Source organism: Stegostoma tigrinum, chromosome 11 (assembly GCF_030684315.1).
Source record: "Stegostoma tigrinum isolate sSteTig4 chromosome 11, sSteTig4.hap1, whole genome shotgun sequence".
NCBI classification, from domain to species: Eukaryota; Metazoa; Chordata; class Chondrichthyes; order Orectolobiformes; family Stegostomatidae; genus Stegostoma; species Stegostoma tigrinum.
In genome coordinates, this window is record NC_081364.1 from 12885204 (window position 1) to 12897209 (window position 12006).

Genomic DNA, 12006 nt, shown 5'->3' on the forward strand with positions numbered 1-12006 from the left:
ATGCTGCCCCAAACTGGCAAGGACCATTACTGCAGCTTGAAATGGGTCAAATAATCCTTTGGGTATCGCAGATTGGCAGCAACCCAAGGCTGCCATTTGGCCCATCAGATCTATGCTGTTCTCTCCAAGAGTTCATTGGTTAATCCCACTCTCCTGCCCTTTCCTCCTATCTCTGCAAACTCTCTCTCTTATTCCATTTCGTTTAGAAAGTCATTTACTGAACCTGGCTCCACAGCACTCTCAGCTGTGCATTCTAAACCCCAGCTACCATCTGTTTTAAAATATATTTTTCTCATGTCGCTGTAGTTCTTTTGCCAACCTCCTTAGCTCTTCTGCCAATGGAAATAGTTTCGGTCTCTATCTCGAACCCACATAAGTTTGAGTGCCCTTATCAAAACTTCTCTCCACCTCCGAAAACAAACTTCAGCTTCCCCACATGTAACATAACTGAGGCCCCTGAGCCCTGGAATCATTCTTGTCCATCTCTGCTGCACCTTCTCTGATGCTTTCACATCCTTTCTAACGTGCTGTGTTCAGAATTGGATGAAACACCCATATGCGAGTAGCCCTCTGAAGACAGTTTGATTTGGATAAATGCGAGGTGTTGCATTTTGGTAAAACAAATAGGGGTAGGACTTATACCATTAAGAGTAGGACCTTGGGGAGTGTTGTAGAACAGAGTCACCTAGGGGGCTCAGGTGCATAATTCTTTGAAATTTGTATTACAGGCAGACAGGGCGGTGAAGAAGGCATTTAGCACACTTGCCTTCATTGCTCAGACCTTTCAGTGTAGGGGTTGGGACATCATGCTGAGTTTGTACAGGAAGCATCTTCTGCATTTCTGGTCTCCCTGTTACAGGAAGGATATTATTAAACTAGAGAGGGTAGAGAAGGGATTTGTCAGGATGTTGCTGGGAATGAAGGGCCTGTATTATAAGGAGAGGCTGAATAGGGTGGGGCTTTATCCACCGGAGCATTGGAGGTTGAGGGGTGACATTACAGAAGTTTATAACATCACGAGGGGTATAGATAAGGTGAATGGTAGGTGTCTTGGCCTTTAGGTGGGGGATTTCAAGATTAGGGGGCATATTTTTAAGGCAAGAGGAGAAATATTTTAAAAAGGCATGATTGAAATGCTCATTTGAAAGTTGCCCTTTCTGACAGTGTGGCACTCGCTCAGTACTGCCCTAAAGTTCCAGATTAGATTTCTGTGATCACAAGTCCGATTCTTTTACACAACGAGTGGAACATCTGAAGAAGTGATCAATGCGGGTGCAGTTACAACGTTCAACAAATGTTCAGATAAATACATGAGTAAGAAATGTTGGAAGGATATGAGCCAAGAAAAGGTAGATGGTAACAGTTAAATTTGGGATTATAGTCAGCATGGACTGGTTGGATCAAAGGGTCTGTTTTGGTGCTGTGTGACTCTGTGACTCTAAGACAGAGATGAGGAGGGTCTTGTTTGGACTTAGAGGATGGTTAATGTGTGGAATGATGTACAGTAGAGGGCTGTTAAGACTGAGTCATTAAGGCTGAGATGGGCAGATCTTTAATTATCAAGGGACTAAAAGGTGAAGGGAGTACGGCAGGAAAGTGGAGTTGAGGATTATCAGATCTCATTGAATGGTAGAGCAGACTCAATGGGCTGAATGGCCCACTTCTGCTCCTAAAGCTTATGGCCTTATGGACCCAACATTTAAAGATGAACCAGTCTTATGAAGGTCCGTCCTTATGTCCTTGCTTCGCTATTGTTTTGCTCTCTGTGGAATTGTGCCATTTATGTTATACTGCCTCATCTTGAAGGCCCTACATCATCTTGCACTACATCAGTACATTGTTAGCAAGATACTGCTGATGCTTATAAAACGTGGACACAGTTGTTGATGATGAATGTTTTATTGTCACATGCTACAAACAGGAAGAATACTAAAATATAGTGAAAAGCTTTTTCAATTTCACCACTATCCGGTGCCATTTTGAATAATTTAAGAGTAAGGACAAAAGAAAGATAAAGCTTAAATAGAGTCCGTCAGGCCTGAGCCTGCTCATCACTATCAATGATGCCTGCTATACCATCCCTCTTCTGCCACCATCAGGGAAGGGCTGCTTCCTTTCGTCTGAACACGCTCACCTCCAAGTTAGAGCTTCTGTGTTCAAGGCCCACTCCAGACTTGTGGTCACAGAAATCTAAGCTGGAACTTCAGGGCAGTACTGAGCGAGTGCCACACTGTCAGAAGGGGCAACTTTCAAATGTGCATTTCAATCAAAGGCCCAACTGCTCCCTCTGGTGTTCTCTAACAGTACCATTTCAGAGGAGAGCAGTGGAACCACCACCAGTGTTTCATCCTGATAACTATGAAGCAACATCACTAAAACGGATATACGGAATATCGAGTAAATAACACAACCTTAGTAGCATTAACATACAGAGGGTCCAGGTTGTTCAGGCCCACAGTTCCCCGAAAATGGCAACACAAGTGAATAAGTTGCTCAAGAAGACATATGAAATCGGTCGGGGCGTAGAGTATAAAAATTGGCAAGTCATGTTGCTGCTGTGTAGAATTTTAGTGCGGCCACATTTGGAATATTTTGAACAGTTTAGACTGCCACACTACCAGAAGGATGAGGAAGCTGTAGCGAGGGTGCAGAAACAGTTTACCAGGATGTTGTTGCCTGGTTTGGTGGGTATTAGCGATGAGGAGACAGTGGACAATTTTTGGTTTGTTTTCATTCGAACGTTGGAGGTTGAGGGCTAACCTGATACAGGCCTACAAAATTATGAGAGGAATGGGTAGAATGGATAGGCAGAGTTTTCTTTCCAGGGTAGAAAAGTCAATTAGCAGGTGACAGAGGTTCAATGTGAGAGAGGGTAAGTTTAAAGGAGATGTGAGGGGCAGGTTCTTTTACACAGATGGTGGTAAGTGCCTGGGGGAGGTGTTGTTGGTAGAAGCAGATACTGTAGCAATGTTTCAGAGGCATCTTGACAGATACGTGGATGGTAAGGGAATAGAGGGAGTTAGACTGCGTGGAGGTGAAAGATATTTAGTTTAGAAAGGTGTGTGCTGGCACAAACCTGTTGGGCTGAAAGTCGTGTTCCCATACTTACTTTCTAGATTATAGAATGCCGACAGTGTGGAAATGGGCCATTTGGCCCAACAAGTCCACACCAACCCTCCAAAGAGCAGCCCACCCAGGCCCACCCTCCTGCCCTATCCCTGTATTTCCCTTGGCTAGTGCACCTAAACTACACATCCCTGAATACTACGGGCAAATTTCCCATGGCCAATCCACCTAACTCGCACATTTTTGGACTGTGGGAGGAAACCATAGGACCCAGCAGAAACCTGTGCAGACACATGGAGGATGTGCAAACTTCAAACAGACAGTTGCCCAAGGCTGGAATCAAACCTGGAAACCTGGTGCTATAAGGGTAGAAATGCTATCCAAAGAATCACCTTGCCACCTCCCCTGTTCTTTGATAGTCTGGGCATCACTATGTTTCTGTTTGTAGGAGCTTGCTCTGTAAATTGGCAGCTATGTTTCCTACATTACAAGAGTGAATGCACTTGGGATACGCCGAAGTCATGAAAGATGCTATATAAATGCAAGTCTTTCTTTTTTAAGAATGTAGAAATGGGTGCCAGCACTTGCAGCATGCAGGGCCAACTGCTTCTGGGGTATATGTGTCAGTCTGAAGTATGTCCGCAAAGCATGACATTTTTTCTGTGCTCTTGCAGATTTCCTTTAAGGACTGAGAACTAAACTTTTAAATTAGACTAAAGTGAAAAAAATGATTCTAAATGGCTCTGGAGAGCTAAAGGGCCGGTGGCCTGGATTGAAGTAAACAGCAGACAATGCTTTGGCATGCTAATTTTGCAAATAGTTAAGTGGCTGATGGGACGTCATTGATCAATTCATTGATCGGGTTGATTTGAAAAGAACCAGGAGGGCCTCTTGTGGTGCAAAGATAGTATTCCCTTCCCACTCCCTGAACCAAGAGATCTGGGTTCAATGCCTACCTGATGCTATAACATCCCTGAAGAGAATGATTAGAGTAAAGAGGTTAAATAATACAAAAGGAACTCAGGGAAGTTGGTGGTGTGGTGATTAATGCCACGAGCCCAGAAATCCAAAGACCTGGAGTTCAAATCCAGCTTGATATTGGAATTTAAAGGGACTCCTGTGGTACAGTGGCAGTATCCCTATGCCAGAACTGGGTTCAAGTCCCATCTGCTCCAAAGGTGCGTATTAACATCTCTGAACAGCTCGATTAGACAAATAGGTTAATTTGAAAAAAAAAACTAAACTGAAGGCAAGGTTGGTAAATTTACAGAAGACACACCAAGATAAGTGAAGGGGCAGTTAGTGGGGACATGGGCAAAGAAGGAATATATTGTGGGAAAAGTGTGAGGTTATATACTTTGGCAGGAAGAATAAAGGTGTAGAGCTATTCCCTACATAGGGAAAGACTTTGGAAATCCAAAGCACAAATGGGCTTAGGAGTTCAAGTTTGGGATTAATATGCAGGGTCAGTTGGCAGTTAGGAAGGCAAATGCAATGTTAGCATTCATTTCAATGAGAGCATGGGTGTACTGCTGAGGCTATATAAGGCTCTGCTCAGACTGTATGTGGAATATTGCTAGCAGTTTTGGGCCCCTTTTTTGAATGAAAGATGTGCTGGCATTGGAGGGGTCCAGAAGGGTTTAACAAGAATGATCCTGGGCATGAAGGGTTGTCAATACAAGGAGACTTTGAAAGCTCTGGGTCTGAACTCAATGGAGTTTAGCAGGAGAAGGGGAAATATCATTGAAACTTGCAGAATACTGAGGGGACCAGATAGAGCGGACATGAAGAAGATGTTTCCAGTAATTGGTGAGGCTAGGACCTGAGGGCACACAGCCTCAGGGTGAAGGGACTATCCTTTAGAATGGAGATGAGGAGGAATTTATTCAGTCAGAGGGTGGTGAATCTGTGGAACTCATTGCTGTAGAGGGCTGTGGAGGCCAAGTCATTGAGTGTAGTTTCTTGATTGGTAAGGGGATCAAAGGTTACAGTGAGAAGGCAGGAGAATGGGGTTGAGAAACACATTAGCCATGACTGAATGGCAGAGCAGACTTGATGGGCTGAATGACCTGGTTTCTGCTCCTATTTGCTGTGATCTTACCGATTATCAGATCAGCAATGATTTCATGGAATGGCAGAGCAGACTTGATGGGCTGAGTGGCCTATTTATACTCCCACGTCATTCTGAATGATTGTAACTAATTATAACTAATTGACTATGATGCAATTTGTTCTGACTCACCGTTATATCACCAGGTCTGAAGAGAAACTGCCGGTTGAGGTTCGATCTTTCAATCGTATCCATGTCCGTCACTGTGATGCTCCCGCCCTCTCCTGCTCCTAAGCCAATCATGGCAAAGTTTTTCAGCAGCTCACATCCAATGGCACCTGCACCAACCTGAGAGCACAGCCAGAGTAAAGCAATCCCCTAGGAACAGTCATCACATTCCCTATCCGAGAGAAGTACAGTGGCAGCACGGCTGATGGGAATATAAGCCTAATTTATATCATCTCTCCTCGTAACTCAACATTCAGAGTACTGGTAGTTCAATGCTTATTGTTACTTTTGTTTATAAGGCCAGACATGGGGGTTGGCTAGCTCAGTTGGCTGGGCAACAGGTTTGGAATGCAGAGCAATATCAACAGGTAAGGTACAATTCTTGTACCAGCTGATATTTCCATGAAAGTCCTGCTTTCCCAACGTTGCTCCTTGCCTCAGATGACACTTAGCTTAAGCTCGCTGCTAATTGTCTCTCCTTAATGAGAAAGTGGGATTCTGGTGACCTTTTTTGACCAAATGAGAAGACAAGACCCACCAGTCAGGCAGAGAGGATACACTGGTATACACACTGTGGTGTTACAGAAGCATTGATCCACATTTGGCCAAGGGTATGAACTTTATTTAATCTTTGATGACAAGGTGTAGAGCTGGATGAACACAGCAGGCCATGCAGCATCAGAGGAGCAAGAAGGCTGACGTTTCGGGCCTAGACCCTTCTTCGGAAATGGGGAGAATAAAATCTCAGACTCTCCAGCATCTGTAGTTCCTGCTATCTCTGAAACAATTATTTAATCTTTCGCAGGATGCCGGTGATTCGTGGGCCAGGCCAGAATTTATTGTCCATCACTAATTGCTCTTCAAAAGGCAGTACTCAGCCACCTTACTGAACTGCTACAAAAACAAAGTTGCTGGAAAAGCTCAGCAGGTCTAAATAATGCACTTCTGAAGCTTTAACTGCTAACGTGCGGTAGAGCATGTGGCAGCTGATATGTGCACAGCAAGATCCCACAATGAGTTATGTGTGGGTTTCAGTAAGTGTTGACCAGGGCATCCCTACAATCTTGCACATCCACTTGAGGGACTTTAATTGCCCTGTCTGGTAAGTGTCACCCCTGAGGGGTCAGGCTAGTATCAACAAACCTGTTGAGCTTTTCCAGTAACTTTCTTTTTTTGTTTCTGATTCACAGCATCTGCAGCTCTTTTGGATATTACTGAACTGCTAATGTGGTCCATGTGGTGCTAAAGAGGGCGCTCCAGGGTTTCGACCCAGTAACTGTGAAGAATGGCAATTAGTTCTAACCGAAGATGCGGTGTGGCTTGTAGGGGATTTCATTGATGGGGATGTTCTACTGCCAGCCTTTTCCTCCTTGGTGCAGGTCGGGGATTTTCAAATTACTATCGAAGGAGCCTTGATGCATTATTGCAGTGCATCTTGTAGATGGTACACCCTGCTGCACCCATGCATCTGTGCTGGATGGAATGGACAGATAAAGTTGTAAATGGGGTATTGAAAGTGCCGTCCTACGTTGTAACGCTACATGAGGAAAGGCAGAGGTGCTCACTGTACTGAGGCTGAAATTACCCAAAGTGGGCACCATCTTTTTTGAGAGAATAAAAATACATCATTTCGCCCAGAGGCCTCACCGCTGATGTCACCTGGCATGGTGACGAAATGTCTGAACAAGAACAAGCCAACTTGGTGAGCAAGTCAACAATCTCACCCACAGCCTGAGCTACAGATCTTAGCCAAAACTTTAAAGAATAAAAATGCTCTGAAAGCAGGGACTCAGATCTCGCCCTCCACTTACCAGGAAATATTTCTGCATCATCAGCTCCTCTTGAAATTCAGCTCCAAAGATCGCAATCTGCCCATCATAACGACAGCCCCTCTGTACAAAGCAAGGAAAAGGAGAAACAAGGGGCCAGTCAGGTTGGTAATGTCAGAGCATGATAGGCCAATGCATTCTGTTTTGGTTGGTTCTCTGATTAAGCTCACTCACAACTCATCTGACTATGTGTGCTGTATTCCAGAACACTGGAAGGAGACACCATTTTCCAATTTCATTTTAGATAATCCCATCAGGACTTTATCAATCCTCTTCCACCCATTAACTTCCCAGCCAGATTTATCCCCGATCTTTGTCATACAATTGATTGTGACCAATTAATCTTATTTTTCCCACAATAAACTCATTTATAAAATCTTGATCGTATTAACTAATTGGCTGACAACTGCTCCAAAGTTATCTTCTGCTGGATACACATCTGTGACGAGCTCAAACATTCGCACATTGTACTCACACCTACAGAGCGTAAATCAATTAACAGCTTGTTCTCGGAAGTTAATGCTTGGAATACACAAAACTCAATCAATCAGTCACGAAAATAGAGATTACCCAGTTCCAGCTCTGACTCAGCTGGCGACCCATTTCACCCCCATCGGAAGGTCAGGAGTTCAAGTCCCGGTCCAAGGACTTAAGGCCATGATCGAGCCTGACCCCTCGTGGGTGTCGCTTTCCAGACGAAGCAATTAAAGTCCCTCGGATGAATGTGCAAGATTGCAGGGATGCCCTGGTCAACACTTATTGAAACCTAAACATAACTCATTGTGGGATGTTGCTGTGCACATATCGGCTGCCACATTTTCTACATCACATCAGCTTCAGAAGTGCATCATTGGCCATGATGACAACTGATGTCATACAGCCATAGAGTCACTAGGGTCTACAGCTCGGAAACAGACTTTTCGGTCTGACTCGTCTATCCATGGTAATGGAAAGCACAACTTGTTTCTCTCACTGATCAATGGCAACACCATTTGTAAATGCACTTTGGTACAGCAAATTATGGGGGCGGGGTGCACTTTGATGTGAATAATAAAAAAGGGTCAGGTATTCCTTACAAAGTAAGTGTCATGACTGAGGCCTGGGATTTTCACATGTAAACTGTCACAAGTAGATACACAGGTCAAGAAGAGCATTACGAAAGAACAAAGGAAACACAAATTTGTGTCGAGGATATTTGATTTAATCATAGAGTCACAGAATCATGCAGTACAAAAGGCCCATTGAGTAAGCATTGCCAAAAATATACTGCTATGTATAACAGTCCTACATTCCCACTCTAAGCCTTGAATGTCAACATGCTTCAACTGCTGATCCAAGTACTTTTTAAAGACCTCATCTGCATGATAACAATTCCGTGGTCACCTACAGGGCATAGCCTCAAAATAAGGGGGAGCAGATTTAGGACTGAGTTGAGGAGGAGCTTCTTCACCCAAAGGGTTGTGAATCTGTGTAATTCCCTGTCCAGTGAAGCAGTTGAGGCTACTTCGTTGAATGTTTTTAAGGCAACAAAAGATAGAGTTTTGAACAGTAAAGGAATTAGGGATTATGGTGAGCCGACAGGTAAATGGAGCTGGGGCCATAAAAAAGGCTGTCCTGCCTCAATTATCCTCCCAGGCAGTGCATTCCGGACCCTCACTGCCATTTGGGTGAGGATTTGTCCTCAAATCCCCCCCAAACCCTTTGCCTTCCACTTTCAAAGCATGTCCTCTTTCTCCTGATTGAAAGCCAACAGGTTATAAACTTGTATAAAACTAGAAACACAAAGCACAGCTCCAGCTTCCCTAACATAGGCAGTGGTTTAGGTTCAAAAAGGATTGACAAACAAAAAAACCTTTTCATGAGCAATCAGATCGGATTTGGAATGCTCTGTTTGGAAGTGTGGTACAGAGGGCTCAACTGAAACATCCAGGACAGCGTGGGATTGTTTGTGGGGAAATAGCAAGAGACTGGCATTAATTCAAAATGGTCAGAGAGCAGGTCTAGACATGTTGGGGTGAAAGACCTCATCTGCATGATAACAATTCCGTGGTCACCTACAGGGCATAGCCTCAAAATAAGGGGGAGCAGATTTAGGACTGAGTTGAGGAGGAGCTTCTTCACCCAAAGGATTGTGAATCTGTGTAATTCCCTGTCCAGTGAAGCAGTTGAGGCTACTTCGTTGAATGTTTTTAAGGCAACAAGAGATAGAGTTTTGAACAGTAAAGGAATTAGGGGTTATGGTGAGCCGACAGGTAAATGGAGCTGGAGCCATAAAAAGATCAGCCATGATCTTGTTGAATATGTGGAGCAGGGTCGAGGGACCAGATGTACTACTCCTGCTCCTATTTCTTATGTTCTTATGACTTATTAAAGGAGAAACTAGATAAATACATGAAACAGAATAAAACATGTCAATGAGGTTATAGGAGGCTGGTGTGAAACATAACTTCTGATATAAGCCAGTTGGATCAAATGGATTCTGTACTGTTTTCTGTAAGCAATTCTGAAAGCAATGTGAGATAACAAGGTATAGAGCTGGATGAACACAACAGGCCAAGCAGCACCATAGGAGCAGGAAAGCTGACGTTTCGGGCCTAGATCCTTCTTCAGAAATGGTCTAGGCCCGAAACATCAGCCTTCTTAATCCTATGATGCTGCTTGGCTTGCTGTGTTCATCCAGCTCTACACCTTGTTATCACAGATTCTCCAGCTTCTGCAGTTCCTACTGTCTCTGAAAGCAATGTGTTTATTTGCACAAAACTTCATAGAGATGGGCTTTTTAGAGGCAGCATGCAGCTGTGGTATGTAGATCAGAATCCTGCTGATACTTACAGGTGCAAAATTTTCTTCAGAGAAAGGGATATCTTTGTTTTCTTCAGGCAAACACTCAAGTGCATCGAAGTACATCCACTGGTGGAGGGGCATGAACTTCCCTGTACAGGCCTGAAAGAGACAACATCAAGAGACAAATCAGTGCAGGGCAGAGAGAGAGCCATCACCAGGATCAGCATAGAATCGTAGAATCTCTACTGTGTGGAAGCAGGTCACCATGCCCAACGAGTCCACACTGACCCACCAAACAGCATCACACCCAAACCCAGCCCCTACCCTATCCTGTCACCCTGCATTTCCCATGGCTAATCCACCTCACCTGCACCTCCCCTAACACTCTGGGCAATTTACCATTGCCAAGCCACCTAACCTACAAAGGCATCATTAACTAAGGTTACACAAGAATAGAAAAACTAGCAGCAGGAGTAGATAATTCAGCCTGTTGTGCATGTTCCACCATGGCCGATCTCATCGTGGCCTCAGCTACACTCTCCGGCTTGCTCTCCCATAACCCTTAAACCTATTACAAACTACAAAACCTGTCTACCTCATCCTCATATTTTTCAGTGTCCCAGCATCCACCACATTCTGTGGGAGTGAATTCCACTCATGCATGACACATTGAGTGACTCCCAATGTTCTTTACTAACACAGGATAGAAATAGCTTGGAAAACAGAGTCCAAGTCAAGTTGACACCAAAGTCTGTACCCAGGACTGAGACACTGTGGCTTTATCATGGAGCTTTCAAATCTTTCTCAGTGGCCAGCATAGCCAATGATCAATGTCCTGAGGCTTACTAACTCTCCGCTGATTCACCCCTCGTCACACACCCACATCTCATAAGAAGAGAAGTCCCATTCCTAACTTGCTTAGTTTTAATATGGTGGTGCTGGTGATAGACGATTGCAGGGTATTTAAACAGCTCTATGCCCCTTTACAATGTGGCTCCAAATCAAATATGGTGGCCTCAGGTCACAAAGAGTTTGTATTTGGCTTCACCTCGCTTTTACCTTCATGACTTCCTGAGCAGCAAGGCCACCAATAAATGCAGTGATAGGACTCAGGTTGCCTGTGGCAACATAGGCCAGTTTCCTCACTAGGTTCTCATCCAAGGGCTCTTCATTTAGGATCAAAGGGTAATCATTCTCAATGAGCTTATTTGCAATGGTCACTAAGAGTTCTGCATCAGTCTACAAGAGAAATAGAAAGAACTAATAAGTTTTAAATAGGCATATAATTTTTTTAACCTCTGTTCATGCATGTTTTCTTCTTTGACAATACATTTTCGTGGCTAATTGCCTTCATCAAAGTGAGGGATTTCACCAAAGGATAGAAAAATACTGCGATAAAAGCACAAACAACATTTGCATTGTGCTTCTGGGTGAAAGAGAAACTTGCATTTACAAAGCATCTTTTACAACCACAGGATGTATTTTAAAACCTACGAAGTCCTGCTTAAAATGCTCTTCTGGAAATCTGAATCATAGAATCCACCTAATAGAGACGGACGCCATTTGGCCCATCAAGACTACACTGACCGTCCAAACAGCATTCCACCAAGACTCACATCCTTACGTTATCCTGGTTATCCTGTATTTTATCATGGATAATCCACCTAGCCTGCATGTCCCTGACCACCATGGGGCAATCCACCCAAACGTGCATTTCTTTGTCTCATTAGAAAGACGGAGAATGAGGGGGAACCTGATTGAGGTCTGCAAAATCATGAGACAAGATGGATAGCAAGAAGCCTTTTCCCAGAGTGGGGGACTCAATTACTAGGGGTCATGAGTTCAAAGTGAGAGGAGGAAAGTTTATGGGAGATATGTGTGGAAAGTTCACAGAGGGCGGTGGGTGCCTGGAAGGTGTTGCCAGCAGAGGTTTTAGACGCAGACACAATAGTGTCTTTTAAGATGTTTCTGGACAGGTACATGGATGGGCAGGGAGCAAAGGGGTACAGATCCTTAGAAAATAGATGACAGGTTTAGACAGAGGGCTCG

At 44.1% G+C, this 12006-nt stretch overlaps 1 protein-coding gene across 1 annotated transcript in view; it reads right to left on the minus strand.

The window, feature by feature from the left end:
- Positions 1–12006, minus strand: part of uba1 (ubiquitin-like modifier activating enzyme 1) — a 296167-nt gene that overhangs the window by 252331 nt on the left and 31830 nt on the right. The window contains exons 10-13 of the mRNA XM_048547326.2: positions 11017–11196; positions 10006–10116; positions 7156–7236; positions 5309–5464 (exon numbers count right to left, since the gene is read on the minus strand). Coding sequence (XP_048403283.1) covers positions 5309–5464; positions 7156–7236; positions 10006–10116; positions 11017–11196 — 528 coding nt within the window. The remainder of the gene's footprint in view (positions 1–5308; positions 5465–7155; positions 7237–10005; positions 10117–11016; positions 11197–12006) is intronic.